The sequence below is a fragment of the Nematolebias whitei genome, chromosome 6 (genome assembly GCF_014905685.2).
Source record: "Nematolebias whitei isolate Nwh7 chromosome 6, NemWhi1, whole genome shotgun sequence".
In the NCBI taxonomy this organism is placed as follows: Eukaryota; Metazoa; Chordata; class Actinopteri; order Cyprinodontiformes; family Rivulidae; genus Nematolebias; species Nematolebias whitei.
In genome coordinates this window covers 16974814-16993210 of record NC_056503.1, presented here as the reverse complement: position 1 = coordinate 16993210, position 18397 = coordinate 16974814, and the positions used below count along the sequence as shown (strand labels likewise).

At 42.0% G+C, this 18397-nt stretch overlaps 1 protein-coding gene across 1 annotated transcript in view; it reads left to right on the top strand.

Moving 5' to 3' along the window:
• The window catches only part of atm (ATM serine/threonine kinase), a 71793-nt gene that overhangs the window by 32345 nt on the left and 21051 nt on the right, over positions 1-18397 (top strand). The window contains exons 31-52 of the mRNA XM_037678502.1: positions 892-961; positions 1181-1352; positions 1429-1570; positions 1667-1843; positions 3658-3835; positions 3947-4052; positions 7423-7581; positions 7689-7797; positions 8422-8510; positions 8582-8684; positions 9682-9830; positions 9929-10033; positions 10107-10226; positions 10306-10540; positions 10640-10801; positions 11110-11229; positions 13488-13702; positions 13786-13993; positions 14089-14214; positions 14360-14500; positions 16355-16493; positions 16743-16825. Coding sequence (XP_037534430.1) covers positions 892-961; positions 1181-1352; positions 1429-1570; positions 1667-1843; positions 3658-3835; positions 3947-4052; positions 7423-7581; positions 7689-7797; positions 8422-8510; positions 8582-8684; positions 9682-9830; positions 9929-10033; positions 10107-10226; positions 10306-10540; positions 10640-10801; positions 11110-11229; positions 13488-13702; positions 13786-13993; positions 14089-14214; positions 14360-14500; positions 16355-16493; positions 16743-16825 — 3108 coding nt within the window. The remainder of the gene's footprint in view (positions 1-891; positions 962-1180; positions 1353-1428; positions 1571-1666; positions 1844-3657; positions 3836-3946; positions 4053-7422; positions 7582-7688; positions 7798-8421; positions 8511-8581; positions 8685-9681; positions 9831-9928; positions 10034-10106; positions 10227-10305; positions 10541-10639; positions 10802-11109; positions 11230-13487; positions 13703-13785; positions 13994-14088; positions 14215-14359; positions 14501-16354; positions 16494-16742; positions 16826-18397) is intronic.

Here is an 18397-nt window from a genome sequence, read left to right as displayed (position 1 = left end):
AAACAACAAAGTCCATGCTCAATAATCCAGGTATAAAATCCAACAATCCTTATTATTGAGCATGGACTTTGAAGCTGAGAACTTGTTTACTGATTTTTTTATTAAAAGCTTTGTGTGGAAAAATGCTATGCTAAAGAGCTCAAACCACACTGAACGGCCGCCATTTTGAGAACCGAAGAGAGACAGCCCATGTCACGTCAAGGGGCCTCCCTCCCATTTTTTTAGAGACACGCTGTTCACTCCCTCACTATCCATCCTTTGATTCAAATGGTCTTATCCAGTGGTCAAAAATGTACTGCGCACAAAAACTAACTAACACTTCTTCTTAAATTTGACAACAATTATTAATTATTGTCAAATTTCAAACAATATTATCATTTATTGCAATAATTTCTGAGACAATTAATTGCCCAGCAAAATTTGTTATCGTATCATGCCTAGTTGTAGTGTCCTTGGGCAAGAAACCCTAACTGCTCCCCAGGCGCTTACATAGCTGCCCACTGCTTCACCTGGGTGTATCCCAGGTGTGATGGGTAAAATACAAAATACAGAGAACTAATTTCATCATTGTATAGAAATATACAATGATGACAACCCAGCGCTTTCTTCCTCATCTTAAATTGAAAAGCTGTGTGTAAAACACTATACTTCCTTATTCCTTCTATAGAATTTACAAAGGAACGGGTCAAAAGGTCATTTACAAACATTTTGGAATACATTATTCTACAGATAGAAAGATTGTTCATAAGTGTAAAATATTTAAGACAGCTGCTAATCTTCCCTGGATTTGGACACCTTGCAATCACTGAGTTTAAATCAATTCTAGGGTCAAAGGTGAGGCCATCTGTCCGACAACTGAAGCTTAGCCCCACTTACGTTGTGTTGCATCAGGACAATGATTTTAAACACAGCAACAAATCCACAACAGAACAGCTGAAAAAGAATCTAATCAAAAGCAATGGTCCAGTCAAAGTCTAGAACGGTCTCCAACTTAAACTGGGCCATTGTTGTGAAGAAGAGTGGGCCAAAGTTCCTCCACCACCATGCTAAAAGTGGTTTTACAAGCTGCTGAATTATGGAGTGGAAGTCATTTCTCACATAGCTGGTTTTGTGAATAGAAGTAATAAGATCCAATTCTTCAGTGATTTTCAATAAACCAAACCTTTTTTTTTTTCTGTAGCGGCAGCAGGCAGCTGTCTGGGAGAACTGGGCCCAGTTGACTTGTCCACCATTGCCCTCCTTCACGGCAGAGATCTCCTCTATGAAAAAGCTGCGTCCCTTTTGAGCTGTACGGAGTCGCAGTGCGTTTACATCGTCCTGCACTGCATGAACGAGGCGCTCACACAGCAGCGGTACAGACAGCTCTGTGGTTGCAAGTTTGTGTAGCAAAAACGTGCGTGTTTTTAGATTGTCGTGTTTGTCTGTTAGTATCGAGGTGAGGCGGGCCGCAGCTCTGTGTGTGAAGAACATCCTGGCTACTCAGTCTGGAGTTAACTTCTGGGCGGAGCACAAAGAAAACAGAGACCCCCTGCTGGTTTATCTTAATATTTTCAGAACAGCCAAGAAGAAGGTGGGTTAGGGTTGTTTTGATGTCAAACAATCATGTTTCTTTGCTTTGTTCAGTTTGTCGTGGAATTAGGTTTGTGTGTCTGTAATCATCAACCAGGTGGCTGCAGTGAGTGCTGAGGAGAGTGTGGAGGCCAAGAAGAAGCTGGAGAGCCAGGAGTTTTGGATTCCCCAATCAGGTGGGCACCAAGCCTGGCTGAAGGCTCTGTGCACGGCCCTGCTGGACAGTGGGGGGGTCAGGAGCGAGGTGCTACTGCTGTCACAACCACTGTGTCTGGTGAGTTGACTCTATCCCCCTCAGGACTCTCAGGTGTTCATAACAGCACGTTCTGGTGAAGATTCTCAGTCATCCAGGACATGGTAAATCCAAAAACAGGTTAAAAACAAAACTGGGCGACTCAGCAGTTCACCTACACCTCAAGGATAAGGGACTTGATGATCATAATGTTTACATTTTGGACTTAGAAGACAGATGGTTTGAAAGGGGAGGGGTGGTGAAGGAGGCCATCTATGTAAAAAGAAAGAAACCATCTTTAAACAGAGGAGGAGGTCTCAGATTTCAACTTTCAAAAACCCATACACTAATCCCTCACTACTTCACGGCTCATTTTTCGTGGACTCGCTCTATCGCGGTTTTTCAAAATAAGACTGGACATGACACAAAATTGGCTAAATGATGGATGAACCGCACGATCATCATGATTTTTATTTAAAATAAATTATTTTATATTATTTAGCACCTGTGTGCAGCTAACAGGTACATGGAGAAGGTCCCTGCAACATGTTGATCTCCACTCTGCAGTGGAGAAGTGGGCGTGGCCAAGAGCACTGGCAAGTGGCAGAGAGCGGAGATCATGGCATGCTGTGCTCTTTTAGAGCGTTTGGTGTTTAGAAACATTGTTTTGAATATTGCAAGAGTGTGGGAAGGGATTAAAACCCACAATTGCACCCTGCATTTACTGGTTAACTGGTCATCATTAACTTCATGCAGACTCTTTCACTGATACATTTTCATCTTTAAATCACTTCTTGGTCTGTTGCCTTCATACATCTCCTACATGTCACTACGTGAGCTACAGCGTGCGCTGTCAGGACATTATTACATGCAGTGTCCCCTCACTGAGAATTGAACTAGGCAAAAGGGCCTTCTCTTACTCTTCTCCGTTTTTCTGGAATATCTTGCTAAAAGACCTGAAGTTCTCGACGTTGACCTCTATAAGTGGCTTCAAACATCTGGTAAGTTCCTGACAAAAACCAATGTAGCCATGTTCCGGTTTTTAGTTTTCTACACCACCTTACAACGTAGCTGTTTTTTGTTTTGTTTTTTAATACCATTTTCTTTCATTTGTTCTTCTCAATTTGTATGCTTTATTTTGTGATTGTCTTTGTTGTCTACTGTTGTCATCACTCTTTGTTAAAATCAGGTCTCTCTTGTAAATGCGTCCTCGAGTCAAAGGGATTAACCTGCATAAATAAAGGTTGAATAAAAGAAAAATCCCACCTATATATGTGTGTGTGTGTGTGTGTATATATATATACACACACATATATATATATATATATATATATGTATATATATATTTATTTATTTATTTTTATTTATAAATAAACTAATACTTACTACTTGTACTAGTATTCCTACTTCGTGGTTTTTCACTTATCATTGGGGACCTGAGAACAGAAACCCCTGCCATAAATGAGGGACTACTGTAATGCAGCTTTAAGCCTGATACCCAGTCATTTTCACTCCAATCAAGAACTTCATTCACATGACCAGAGTGGCCCATCTTTAAGTCAGACTAACAAAGACCCTAATGAACCCCTACTTTGAGGAGTGAGAGGGCAATCTGCATATGTATCTAGCTTCCAGAGCACCTCAGCTTCATAACTTGAACCCCACACTCTCTGTTCTTTGAATTGAGAAAGCTCTTCGGATGAGAAGCGAAACATCGTCAGCTACTAAATAAAGTCCAGCTGTTTTGTTTTTAACCTTATTTTTGGAATTTTAACAGTACACTTACACTGCTTCAGTTTGATTTCATTTGTAAACTTTAGTCCCAAAATGTCCTAATGTCCTCCACCTGTCTCTAGGTGATGGTGGACTGCTGTCAGAGGCTACTGCCGCTCATCATCCACTCTATCCTTTTGGAAGACCCCAGTGGTTCATGGAGGGAGCTGCTCTCCTCCCACATCCGGGACTTTTTCAACTTCTGTTCCAGAAATGCTCAGGCCGCCAGTCGCTCTGCCACACCACTCCACTCCGACTCTGGTATGTTCATACGAGAAGCAACACAACGCCCTGTCAATGTCCTTCTGCACTGATAGCTGCCCCCTGCTTATATTTGCTGTTTTTGTGACAAGCATGAAATATTTCTTACAGAGTCCAACACTGTCAGCCTAGGCTTGTACGACAAGACTTCTCTGCGTACCATGCTTGCTGTTATAGACTATCTGAGACACCACAGGAGACCACTGGAAGCTGACAGGTCTGTGATGTAAATCATTTTCTGTGTGTTCATCTGTGCCTTAGCTCATTAGTTTCCAAATTTAGGATTGACACCCTACCAGGGATTATGAAACGCCAAGTCCAAGTTCTTGAAACTATCTTAGGTAATCAACTTAGATTAAAAAAAGATGGCTAATATCATGTTTGGCTATTATTGTTGCAGAAGATTAAAAACAGCTGTCATAACAGGATAAAAATGGAATTTATGGTCCCAAGCCTTAAAGTGCGAACTCGAGGTCTAATGATGTCTGTGCTGACAGCAGCTTCTCCACCTCCTCTTGATTCTTCAAGATTTGAGGGCAGCTGTGGCTGAGTGGTTAGAGCAGTTGTCCTCCAATGCAAGAGTCGGTGGTTCAATTCCACCAGCAGTCACATGCTGAAGTGTCCCTGGGCAAGACACTGAACCCCTCATTGCCTCCAATGTGTGTCCCATCAGTGTATGAATGTGATAAAGCACTGATTATTCTTTGTACAGATCTAGTAGAGTGCTGTATGAATGGGTAAATGAGGCACAGATTGTGTTGTAAAGAGCTTTGAGTATTTTGATAAGATAGAATAGTGCTATATAAGTACAGTCCATTTAAGATAGAACTTTATTGATCCCGCAGGAAATTGTTGGCCTCATTTGTTAGGTGTTTTGTCAAAATTTCTTGACTAAAACACTCTTGAACCAAAAATGACAACTTAGTGAGTCAGGGGTTTCTCATCAGTCCTGACCTCTAAATTCAACATGGTTGCCTCTTGTAGTTTTTTTTTTCTTATTCTTTTGGCTGCTCCCTTCTTCAGGGGTCACCACAGCAAACTAACTCGCACAAAGACATGGCAATTATTTTTCATGATGGATGCCCTTCCAACACAACCACAGACCACTGAGCTACCACAGCCCTCTGTGTGGAGCAGAGAGCTGCTATGTAGGGCGCCTGGGGGAGCAGATGGTGGGGGTTAAGAGCCTTGCTCAAGGGCACAGAGTGGGGCAAATGAGGGTGGTGGCAGGTGTGGGTGCTTCACCTATCCCTGTCAGGGTTTGGTGGACAAGAACGAACCCAGTAGCGCAGACAGGACTCAACTCGGCAGATTACAAAACCAAAAACTTTAATGATGAATAAAAAGTAACAAAACAATAAGCTGACGTGGCAGCACACTTACTTAAACTAGTAGACTCAGGAGGGATACTCAAAACGGGACTCAGGAAGCTCAGGAAACTCAGGAGACTCAGGAGAACACAGAAGACCCAAACGAATACGACCCGACAAAGGAACAACACAGAACAGGAGGCTTATATACAAGGACGAGACAAGACGTGATTACAACAGGTGTGACGAGACAAAGGTGGCAACAATTAAACTGACGAGGAAACACTAGGGAAACACAGACACAAACAGAAACAGCAAATGGTACCATCCTTACAATCCCACCCACATTTCAATGTTGTTGGTACTGGGAGTTGAACCAGTGATCTTCCAATCACAGGCCCAGCTTCTCTAACCTATGTGCCACCACTCCCACGGTTATGGGGGTCCCATAACCACAGTCCCATGATTGCCTCGTACTTAAAAAGAGAAAATAGTTGCAGTGATAAACTATTTAATTTCTCTTTAAATAAGTCATGCACATATTACTGTAAAGCATCTATTAGTGAAGATGTTATAGTGGTTAAAAATGCAGCACAATAAGTTATTAGCATTTATTGCTAATAATACCCAGTTTGGTTTCTTAACACAAAAATGAAGAATTCCTACTGATTTTTCTAACTTACAACTATAACAGCACAGTTAGGTGAAACCTCACTCCTGGATCTGAATCCCATCTTTCAAAGCAAGTTAATGACCTATAGGCCTTCCTATGAAGCACCATTTGACTCTACTGCTGTATCAGTAGATCTACTTTTACCCCCAGATTTTTTATTCTTTTCTTGGACAGCCCACACACACGCACACAAAAAAAGTAGTTTTTAGCACTTGAATGCCTTTTAATTTTGCTATCATGTTTTTTATAACCCCCAAAGTAGTAAAGTAACTTGTGTCTCTGTTTGCTCCTCACCACTACAATATGCTACTAAGACCACATTGCTGTAAAAACTGCTTCTAAGCTGCAATAAATGAATGATTTTATCACATGTTCATGATCCCCCAAATATTAATAGTTCCTTCTTATAAAACAGATTGTTCCTCTTTAATTGCTGGAAATACATACCATTCCTTTGCATATGAGGTATACAGCGCCATCACTTTCAACAGCTCACCTTAGTCTCGAAGGTTCTTCAAGCTTGAAGTGATCAAGTTGTAGATGAACACAAATGTCTGCTCTGTTATCTAGCTTTTCTTTTCTTCTTACTAAACTAATACATTTGTGGGGCGGCACGAAGGTGCAGCTGGGAGAACTGCCGCCTCTCAGCGAGAAGGTCATTGGATCAATTCCTGCTTGTGGGCCATTCTAGGTGGAGTTTGCATGTTTGCATGTTCTCTCCATGCATACGTTTTTTTTTTTCCGGGTACTCCAGTTTCCTTCCATAGACCAAAAACATTCATGTTAGACTGATTAGTAACTCTAAATTGTCCCTAGGTGTGAGTGAGAGGTTGTTTGTCTCGTTTGTCTCTATGTGTCCCTGTGATGGACTGGATACCTGTCCAGGGTGTAGTTCAACTTCAAGATTATTTATTATCCCCAAGGGGCAATTTGTTTCAGTCAGTAGGCACATAAAACGTCCATATTAGACAAGACATGGAGACATTAAAATAACAGTACATGAAATCATCATTGTTCTTTGAGAAGCCTGATCACTGCAGGCATGAATGAGTTTTTCAGTCTCTTTGTCCTGCATCTGGGCAGCAGGTACCTGCGTCCATCCAGATGAAAGCAACCTGAACTCACCATGGTGTGGTGATCAGGATCTGCCAGAATCAGCCTGGCCTTGTCACCTTGTGTAGGTCAGTGAGGTTCTGTAGAGCTGTACCAGCAGTTTTGCTGCACATCCTGACAATCCCCGAGAGTTTGTTCCTGTTCTTACATGTTAACAATCCAAACCAACAGATGAAGGTGAAAGTTAAAGAGACTCCATAAAACATTCTCATAAAAGTCAAATCAACATTAAAACCACAGAGCTTCCAATAAAAATACATCTTCTGGTGGACCTTCTTACAAAGTGAGTTCACATGGGGGTCAAAGGTCAGTACCCCGGGGTACTGTACCCCGCCTCTCACACAGAGACTGCTGGATCTGGGCACCAGTGACCCTCACGACCCTAAAAGGAGGACGCGGTTAAAGATAATGGATGAGTGGATGGGTGATGGGTGGATGGATAATACATTTGTGCGTTTAGCATGTTTGAAAGGTTTCTGTCTTTCTTGCAGGGACTCTTGTGGCACAGTGTGTGACTCCAACTTCTGGCTGGATCTGAACTACCTGGAGGTGGCCCGAGCTGCTCAGTCCTGCTCTGCACACTTCACCGCTCTGCTGTGCACAGAGATCTATGTGGACAAGATCAAAGCCAACAGGGAGGAAAGTTGCAGGTTGCAAGAAGTTTATAATTTTTTCACTATGCCATATGTACAAAGATTACTACATATTTTTTGCTTCCATTTCTTTAAAAAAAATATTTTATTATGCAAATGTCTAGAACCAAGTCCAGAGCAACTCGCAAGCTCAACTTTGAGGAGCACAGCCAGAACTTCACCATCTCCAGTCTGACAGAGAAGAGTATGGAAGACACAAACATCAGTCTGCAGGTGTGCTCTGCATGCCAGATGTATATGTAATCTGTTGTCTGCTCCAGGGATTGTTGTCTGTTGTTGCATTAATGAAAAATCGTCAAAGAAGTCCATAAAATCCTGTTTCTGTTTTACACTCAAACATTTTAAGGCGTGCCTCTGTGCGTTATCAGGACCTGGAGCTCAATTTGAAACAAACGTTTTTCTCATTCTCTTGTCACTCTTTGCATCTGCTGTGTTGGTGGTGGGAGGTCAGGTTAAAATTTTACAGCGAAAACAAACTTGTGTGATGCAGAAATAGTGCAAACTTCTCGTTCCTGCTGAGCTCAATGGTAGCGTTTCCAGCAACAACACTGGAAAGGTTAGTGGATGCAAGTGATGTGCAAAAGTTGGAGCAAAAACCACCTGCTCTGCATTTATAGTGAATCAGGGCCCGAGTCTTTTGTGTAATTATATGTATTTTTAAAAATCCACTTTTATTTTTATGTCTCACAGGTTTAAAGTCAGCAACTTTATCAATGTGGTGCACCAAAATGAACTGCTCTTAACTCATATCAATAAAACGCAGTGACATCATTCTGTCTTATGTTTAACTGAGGGAACAGTTTTCACGTCTTTGTTCTCCTCTTGTCGTGTTCATAGGAGCTGCTGATTGAGGTGTACCGCAGCATTGGAGAGCCCGACAGTCTGTACGGCTGTGGAGGAGAGACCATGACCAGTCCTCTGACAAGGTCAAATCTCTGCACATGACATGTTGCCTGCAGTTTGTGAACAGCATCAGAACGTTTGTTTTGTTCTGCAGGATTCGAACATATGAACATGAGGCTTTATGGGGAAAAGCCTTGACCTCGTATGACCTTAATACTGCTCTGCCTGAGGTCACTCGACTGGTTGGAATTGTGGAGGTAAGATGATTAAAGGTCCAACCAGAAAATACTGCGGGTGAGACCGTGTTTGTTTCTTTCATTTAGTCAAACATTGTTTGTCTCTTGTCAGGATAAGAATGTTAGAACCTCATTAATCACAGGGGTTACCTTACTGACCCCCCCCCCCCCCCGCAATAAGTGAAAATTTGTAAAGTAGCAACATTATACTGTGTTTATTTTAGTAAATACATTTTAAGGCTTTATAAACCCTTCCCACGCCCTTACAATGTTCTAAATTCTTAAACCTACATAATTTTAACAACATGCGTATGTGTAGCTACGTACTAAATTTTACTCACCAGCTCTGCAGAACAGGTTCTGGTTCGACTCGGTTCCGTTTTTGGCAGACCTACCCTGCTGGTTCTGGTAGGTTCTGGTCGGCTCGCTGGCTCAGGGTAATCACGGTGGGTTCTGGAGAGAACGCCAGACATCCTGGCAGCGCTTCCTCGTTCGGATGGCCTCGTGGGCTGGCGGGTGGCACTCAGATTCACAGATGAGTCTGGAGGTCCGGTTCTGGTCCGACTCCATGCAGCTCTCTGCATCTTATGGGTGCCGAAGTCACTATGAAAAAGGACTAAACTTTTTCGGATCAGATCAGAACTTACCCTCCATTTCTGCAGAAGGCAACGGGGCTTCTGGGTGGGGCACTGTTGGCTTCTGGGAAATGTAGTTGTTTTGAGCAGTGCTACAGTGTAGGCTTTTTGAGAGAAAACTACAAAATGGCGGCGCCTGTTCAAGTTTTTATTTTTTCATTAACTTTTTACTGTACAGTATCCCGTACTGTTCCAATCACTTGAGTAATATTAAAGTTGACAATCGTGTCCTGTACAATCTTATTTTGAAAAACTGCGAAAGAGCGAGTCTGCAAAAGTCAAACTGCAAAGTAGCAAGGGACTACTGTAATGGCATAGTATCTTTTCAGTAACACTGATGTCTGCTTTATCTGAACATCCTTTCCTGACCAACGTGCCATCAGGGTCTGCAAAACTTTGGTCTGAACAGCATCCTCACCACCTACCTGCGGGGTTTGGAGGCTGAGGGGGTGGAGTGGGGAGCTGAGCTGAGAGAGCTCCGCTTCCAGGCAGCCTGGAGGAACACCCAGTGGGACTGTGAGCTGTCAGAGAGGTGAGGGACTGGATGTGAAACCACACTGAACATCATGCTGTTTGATCTTAATTTAGTAATATTGTGTTTTTTTCTCCACACATATTCTGCCGTGTTAGGAGTGGTAAATCCATCCCCGGCTTCCACGAATCGATATTTTGTGCCGTTCAGGCGCTGAGGGACAAAGAGTTTTTTATATTTGACCAAACTCTGAAACAAGCCAGGTCTGTTGGGACATGCAAATTGTAATGTCCAGCTTCAAATATAATGTTAACACTGTGATGTGCATTTCTTTAGAGGCGCTGAAGTGGAGGAGCTCTGCAAAGGCAGTCTCGAGGCTGTGTCTTCTCTGTATCCGGCCCTCAGGAACCTGCAGAGCATCAGTGAGCTGGAGAGTGTTAAACAGCTCTTCTCCAGGTATGTTTCTATGTCAGTGAAACGGCAGTACATCAAAGAGATTTTATTGAAGGTAACAACTGATGTTTTCTCATATCAGGCCTTTCTCAGATGTGGCTCTGAGTGAAGTTTGCAGCCAGTGGCACCAGCACTCTCAGCTGCTTGTGGACAGTGATTTTGCTGTGGTGGAGCCTATTCTAGCTTTGCGTTCTGTGACCCAGCACACCCTGTTATCCAAGTTAGAAAATCCTGAGAGTGACCAGGATGTGAGCTTTGTGCTCACAGACCATCTTACGGAGCTCTGCCGTTTGGCTCGCAAGGCTGGAAACACACAGGTAGCAAATTAGTGTTGCCAATGTTTAGGTCAGGTTCACTTTTGTGTTGTATTTGCAACATTTCTTACAAAATAACGATGTTCCATACCTGTGGTCCAGCTTGCAGAGCGTGCAGTTTATCAGATGAAGCAGCATGGTGGTGGAGGGACCTGCCCAGTGCCGGTATGGCAGCTGGACGAGGTCCAGGTGTTCTGGGCAAAGGGAGAGCAGGGTCTGGCTCTGGGGCTGCTGAGACAGATGATACACAATCTTGAAGAAAAGGTCAAACACACAAACTTCAATGAATGAAAAACCCTACAGCAGGGCTATTCAACTAAATTACTCAGGGGGGCACAGTTACTGGATGTCCAGCAGTTATTCTCATGTAAGTTTGTTTTACAATTTAAAATCCAGTTTTATTTAAAAACGAACCCATTGGTGTCCAAACTGAGCACACCCGTGGGCCTGATTTGGCCCCCCAGGCCACCAGTTGAATAGCCCTGCCCTACAGATTGGATCTTATTTGGTGTATTAAAACGTTTCTCAGGAAATTTATAAAATAAACTTTTTTTTCCTCCTGTGTTTTTCAGGTGGATTTTAATCCAACTCTGGTACCACTTTACTCTGAGTGCCTCAGGCTGTGTGGTAACTGGCTCGCTGAGACCTGCCTGGAAAGTCCTGGAGTTATACTGGAAAAGTACCTGGAAAGGGTAAATGCAAGCTGACATTGTGCTGAGAACATTTCACAAATAAGGTTAATTAAGTAGTGTTGGTAGTGTTGGAAAAGAAATCTGCTCAGATCACTTAAAATGGTTTGTCCATAATTTCTGGTATAAAATGGATTCAATACCAAGAAAGTTTATAAAGAAAAATACTGACGCCAGCACAGCTACTTCGTGAAATTCCAACACTGACTTTCTTTTGTAAACCCAACAACAATTCAGAACGTACTTTTGTAATAGTCTAAGGAAACAAAAGGTCTACGTTTAATATATGAACTGTATAAGAAATATAAAAAATGTGGACATGGAAGTACTTTGCGAGACCTTTAGAAAGTTTTGACAGCTCAAAAGTTTAAGTGCGCAACATCATCACAGTCAAAGTTAACTCCTCAAAATAATCATAAAACTTAAACTGCGATTGTAAAAAAAAAAGTGAAAAATATCAAATTCCCATCTGAGTCATGAAAAATCCAACTTTCTTTGACCTATTTAAACTTTGACTGATGTTTTTACTGTGAAGTATGACTGAGCTAAAGAGCCAAAGAGGACTGGGTGTTCTCACTTATTTAACCCAAATCCCATTGTTGTCTGGGGGGGGATAATTAGCTTTGTTTGTGCACAGAGTGTATTTCAAATCTCGCACTGTGTCCCTGCAGGACACAGCGTGAGGCTGCAAAAAAAAAAAAAAAGAAAAACAGCACATAAAAAAAGCAACATAAACAGATAGACATATGCTTGTGGAGTGGGTGTGGGGTTGGGGTCCCAGTACAGGTTCCCAGGTGAGCGACGCAGCCATTGGTGCCCTCGCATCTCCTAAATAGCTGCACCAGAGGAGGGGCAATGAGGGAGGCCAACAAAGGCATGAGTTTGAGGAGCCAGAGCCCCCCCAACCATAGTCTTGATAAGAGGTGGTTCACTGCTTATCAGCCAGCTCGGTTGAGCTCTGACACAGGTCCATGTCCTTGGGGAGGGGAGGAAGGAGCAGAGCATCTTGTTTCTATAACATCCAAGGCCAGATTCAGATATCAACATTTGTTTTGGGTCAGGCTGAGCTCTGTTAATTTTCGTCTGCCTTTACAGTCTTACCAGTACATCTCATCTCATGGCGACTCCAAACAGCCAAAACTGTGATTACATATGCCGAGTCGAGCTTACAACTTCCCCGAGATCTGTTCCTTCCCACCGTCTGTGAACATTGCCAGAAAGTTCCATAGTCCTGATAAAAGATAGCACGTCTATCAGCCGGCTCAGCTCTGATACGGGTCCACAGATAGTTCACACAGCATAGTCTGAGTGTTGCCAAGCACAACACATTCCTCCTAATTTGTCATTAATCTAGGTGACCACCAGCTCCAAAAAGCAGAAATCCTGTTTATCATAAATCCAGTTTGCACATCCCCACTGTAGAAAAAGGCAGCAAACTTTAACAACAAAGTTTGTGACTGTCCTGTGGCCCCCACCTCACTTTTCTTTTGTCTCTGTCCTCACATCAGGGTCAGAGGCTCCTGTGAGGCGAACATTAACATAAACAGTGAACATTAGTGAACTGTTTAAGCAGCTGACTGGATGGATGAACACATTTTTACAAGCTAAGATTTATCTGTTACTGTCAGTCTTTAGTTAGCTTCTGAGTTTAGCTAGCTACGTAGATAAAATCAATTTACACACTAATATCTTAAAGTTAGCGATACATGGATTCTAGTTTAATTCACCACGATGTACGTGTTAAGCTGCAGTAAGCTTACCAGCTGAAACACAGACACAGAGCCGTCCTCGGGAGTTCTTTGATGAAGACGAGTCCGGCCGTGGAATGTTGATTCAGTCCGTTTAACACACAGACTGACTCATGGTGAGAGGAGGAGGGGAGGCTGCTTCTTGGCTTCTTGCAGAAAAACATGGAGCAACTTTCTGCTCGTGTGTTGTCGAAGCCGTTCCACAACACGCGCTGCACACGTGAACCCCGTCTGTGGGCGTCACCAGCACCATAGACATACATTATACATAGATTAGGTGCGGCAGCTCTATACAGCTCTGGGTGTAAACACGTAGTCTGTTTCGTCATATGTCTGGTGTTTTACCTGCCTGCGTGCTGAAACCACGTGACACGTTACAGCCAATACCGAAACTTGTCACCGAAAAAAGAGTGACATTTCAATACATACACCGACCTGTGCAGTTCGGTGGGTGCCATTTAAGAACCTCGGTTCGGTACTCAGCCCTAACTCACCTCCATGTTTTTCTCTTAGGCAGTGGAGGTGATCGAGGGGGAACTGAGGTCCCAGGACTTCAGGCTTCAGAGCCAGCGAACCGAGGCCTTCCTGTCCTTGGCTCGCTTCTCTGATGCTCAGTACCAGAGCATTGACAAGTACATGAATTCTTCTGAGTTTGAGAACAAGCAGGCGTTGTTGGAGAAGGCCAAAGAGGAGGTGGACCTAATTAAGGAGCAAAAAGTGACCAACAGGTTTGTTGTCATCCTTTAGTTTTGCAGCTTTGTATGTGAACTAAAGCTACTACTTACTAATAAGAGACTATTTGCCTTCACAGATACACTGTTAAGGTGCAAAAAGAGCTGGAGCTGGATGAAAAGGCCTTGCAGAACCTGCAGAAGGACAGACAGCGCTTCCTCTGTAAGGCAGTGGAGAACTACATCCAGTGTTTGGAGCAAGGCGAGGAGCACAACACCTGGGTGTTTCGGCTGGCTTCACTCTGGCTGGAAAACGCAGGCATCAAAGTGGTTAATGACACAATGAAGGTCAGTGTGTTTTGCACAAAGTCAGCTTGTTTTGAGCTGGTGAGAGTGGCCACCTGGTAAAGCAGAAGGTCAGTTGTGTTCATTTTGTTTCACAGAAGAGAGTGAAGCAAATTCCTTCCTACAAGTTTCTGCCACTCATGTATCAGCTGGCCGCTCGAATGGGAACCAAGACGACCACCAGCGTCTCTGAGGACACTGGCTTCCATGATGTCCTAAATGATGTAACTGTTTTTTGTATTCATTAACAGTTCATAGTTTGATGGATGACAAAAACACAAATAGCTTTTATTTCATGATATTTAATTTTTGTGTGTGTTTATCTTCAGTACACTTGTTTTGTGTTGCTTTGGTCATCTTCTCTCGTAGCTGATTTGCAGAGCGTCTTTGGATCATCCTCACCACACACTATTCATCATCTTCGCCCTGGTAAACGCCAACAAAGACGAGAATTTTTGCAGGACACGAATGCCTAAGAATTCTCCACGGCAGGCATCACAGTTTGATCTGGTGAGACTTTTTGATTTAACAATATGAGTTACAAACAAATGTACAAATACTTTGCACAAAAAGTTGCTGCCCTTAAACTGAGGAACAAGCTACATTTACACTCGGACAATATGACTCACTTCCTGTTTTTAAATCTTCTCTGAAGACACTTTTTTTCTCTTTGGCTTTTAACGCAGCTTAAAATGTTGGTTTTACCGTTTTTAATTTATTTGTTTGTTTGTTTTTACTGTTTGCTGTTTTGTGATTTTAACAATTCATTACTTTTACGGTTTCAGTTGATCGTATAGGTTTTATGCTTGTATGTGTTAGTGTACAGCACTTTGGCTAACGGTGTTGATTTTAAAATGCTTTATAAACAAAGTTGTATTGTAAAAAGTAAGGAACTTTGTGTTTAGTTGATTATTTTTTGTTGCAATAATGCTTTGAAGCAGATGGTCGCTTGTCCTGAGTCTGGTTCTGTTAAAGGTTTCTTCCACATGAGGGAGTTTTTCCTTTCCACTGTCGCCTTCATGTTTGCTCAAGATGAGTCTGCGATGGAGTTCAATTCAAAGCAGTCTGCTCCTCAGATAAATAATGTTAAATTATTATTTTTATATATGAATGTTTCTGTTCAGTGCCCTGAGACGACTTCTGTTGTGACTTAGAGCTATATAAATAACTGAATTTAATTAAATTAAATCCTATGGTATTGGACAGTTTAGCTATTTCCTTAATAATGGTGCCACATTTGTTAGGAAAATATATTTGCTGTTTGAGCAGCAGAGTTGAATATGAGGGTTGCACCCATGAAAAGCTTGCAACAACTTTTCTGCCAATGCCCAACAGCTTATTCTACAATTGACTCTTGTTTGGTGTTCATTGTTTAATTGGGTGAACAAAGTGTGACTAAAAAGTCTTACTGCTAATTTAACAGTTTATTCACTTAACAAACAGGGCATGTGGAAGATCCATACACAGCCACAACAGTCTGGCACCTCCTTCTGATGCTGCTGACCAGCTTGATTGCACATTTGCTGTGGGATAACATCCCATTCTTCAACTAGCATGTGTCATTAGTCTCACTGTGGTTGTTTGTCATGCTAGAAACAGCAGCACACCCAAGGAGGTGACATGTATTCAATGGGATCGAGGTCAGGACTGCAGGCAGGCCATTCCATCCTCTCCACTCCCAAATTCTGTAATTTGTCTCTGGTAGACCCTGTTCTGGTGTGAGTTTTGTCATCTTAGATCAGGGCTGTTCAACTAAATTACTCGGGGCCACAGTTACTGAAAGCCAAGAGCTCAGGGGCTGGACATCCAGCACTTATTCTCAAGTAAGTTTGTTTTGCCATTTAAAATCTAGTTTTATTTAAAAATGAACCCACTGATGGGCCGCACTGAGCACATCTGTGGACCTGATTCGGCCCCTGGGCCACCAGTTGAATAGCCCTGTCTTAGAGGATAGAGTTTGGTGCCAGACTGTGGAGATATGGCATTGCCATTTTTTGTTCTCAAGTGCTGACAATCAGGTGCCAATCAAGCACCAAATGTGTTTAAATACTTAGTTTATTAATCTGGAGGTTATTATTTGTAATTTTTTTTTTTATTGATAGAGAGAAAAACTTGATGTCTTGGTGCTATTTGGAAAAAAATAATACATTTTGTTTTCTTTACCCGCCATTCTGTTCAAGGGCACGGACTACTGGTGCCTCTCTAGTCATTGGGCTGGAGGAGGAGGAAAAAATATTTTCATGTTTCTAAATTCAGTTTTGGTAGTTTTTACAATAGTAAAGCAAATCCAACAAATTTAGACACTTTTTCAAATAAAATCTCTGCTCGTCTCTTTAACTACTCATCTCCATTTTACGCCTGCAGGAGCGCTCTAATGTGGCACGCAAGATCATCAGTGTAGTCGGTAAAAAACGAGGCGTCATGGTCCGAAGCGTCGAGCGCTTGTGCGACGCCTACATCTCTCTGGCTTACATGGACGCCAGCAAGCACAAGACTGAGAAGAGTGAGTATCTGAGCACGACGATGTCCAGAAATACAAACTTCAAGTTTCGCTTTGTGCCTTAAAGAAATACATTTATTCTAAAGAATTACACTTTAATTTAGCTTTTTTTTTGTTTGTTTAGGACTTGTGTTGACGTGCACGTTTTTTGTTAAAGAGGTTGGAAGCTAAATATGAGTCATTTGGGTAAAAACTGAAAAAAATGAACCTGTTTCGCTAAGTGATCTTTCTCGTTTCCTTCTTACATTTTAGAGGCCATTCCCATCCCTGCTGATCAACCCATCATGCAAATCAAAGACCTCAGGGAGGTTGTCATCCCAACCATGGAGATCAAGGTACTGTTGTATGAAAAACTGAAGTTGTTTTGATCCGTTTTTCCTGATACAGTGGTGCTTGAATGTTTGTGAAGCCTTTATAATTTTCTATATTTCTTCATAAATATGAGCTAAAACATCATCAGATTTTCACGCACGTCCTCAAAGTAGATAAAGAGAACACAGTTAAACAAATGAGACACAAATATTATACTTTGTCATTTATTTATTGAGGAAAATGATCCAATATTACACATTTGTGAGTGGAAAAACTATGTGAACCTTTGCTTTCAGTATCTGGTGTGATCTCCGATTTTGAATTGAATTTGAATTCAGAGTTCATTGTTCCATCAATGATGGGAAGCTGTCCTGGCCCAGATGCAGCTAAACAGGCCCAAACCATGACACTACCACCACCATGTTTCACAGTTGGGATACTCTTAACTTCTGCAGCATGTTTTTTTCAACTATTTATGAACCAAAAAGATCAGATAACTCAGGACATTACATCATTTAACTGTATTTACATTTTTCCACCATAGAAAAGGATTAAGGTTTTTTCAGATTTTCTAAACTTGGTGTACGTAGATCAAATACGCTGGAATAGATTTCAGTTTGTCTCCTTATGATTCCTTGTCTCTTTTTATGTGTCTTTAATCATCTTTTGAGTTTTATTGTCCTTTCTTTTTTGTCTTTAATGACTATTTTTGCTTTATTTGTCCATTCTGCTGCTCATGTCTCCTCTTTTCTTTTTCTTTAAATATTTCAACCAATACTTAGAGCTCAGGTATTATTTAACATGCTTTCATCTCTTTTACAAATATCATTTAACACTCATCATCCACACATAATTTTTTATTTATATGAACATTTTCCTCTATTTTCTCATTTTCTCACTCACCTCTCTTAGCAAGGACAAAAACATCATCATTCTCCCAGCAGACAAAGGAAGGTGCACAGTGATTTTGAACCAGAAAGACTATCATGAGAAAGTTATGACACACCTTAGTGACTTAAACACTTATGAACCTCTCAAAAGAGATCCAGGAAGTGGTTACAAGAAGAAATTGATAGATTGCCTGAAAAATTTTGGAGCAGGACAAGGCTATTGACCGTATTCTGTACCACAGACTGTACCCAGGGGAGGCCACACCTAGTCTGTATGGTTTACCTAAAATCCACAAACAAGGTGTACCTTTAAGACCAATCGTTAGCATGATTAACTCTGTCACTTACAATGTTTCCAAATATCTGGCGTCTGTACTCATCCCTTTAGTTGGCAGCTCAGAACACCACATACAGAACACCATGGACTTTGTGGACAAGGTGAGGGATGTCATCATGGAGACTGATGAAACAATGGTCTCTTTTGATGTCACATCACTCTTTACGTGCATTCCTGTTGATGATGCAGTAGAGGTGGTCAGTTTGAAATTAACATCAGACACCACTCTGAGCAGCAGGACCACACTTTCCACAGAACAACTGTGTCAACTCTTGAAACTGTGCCTGCAGTCAACCTACTTCACATATGGGGAGCAATATTATAGGCAGAAACATGGGTGTGCTATGGGGTCTCCAGTTTCTCCTATT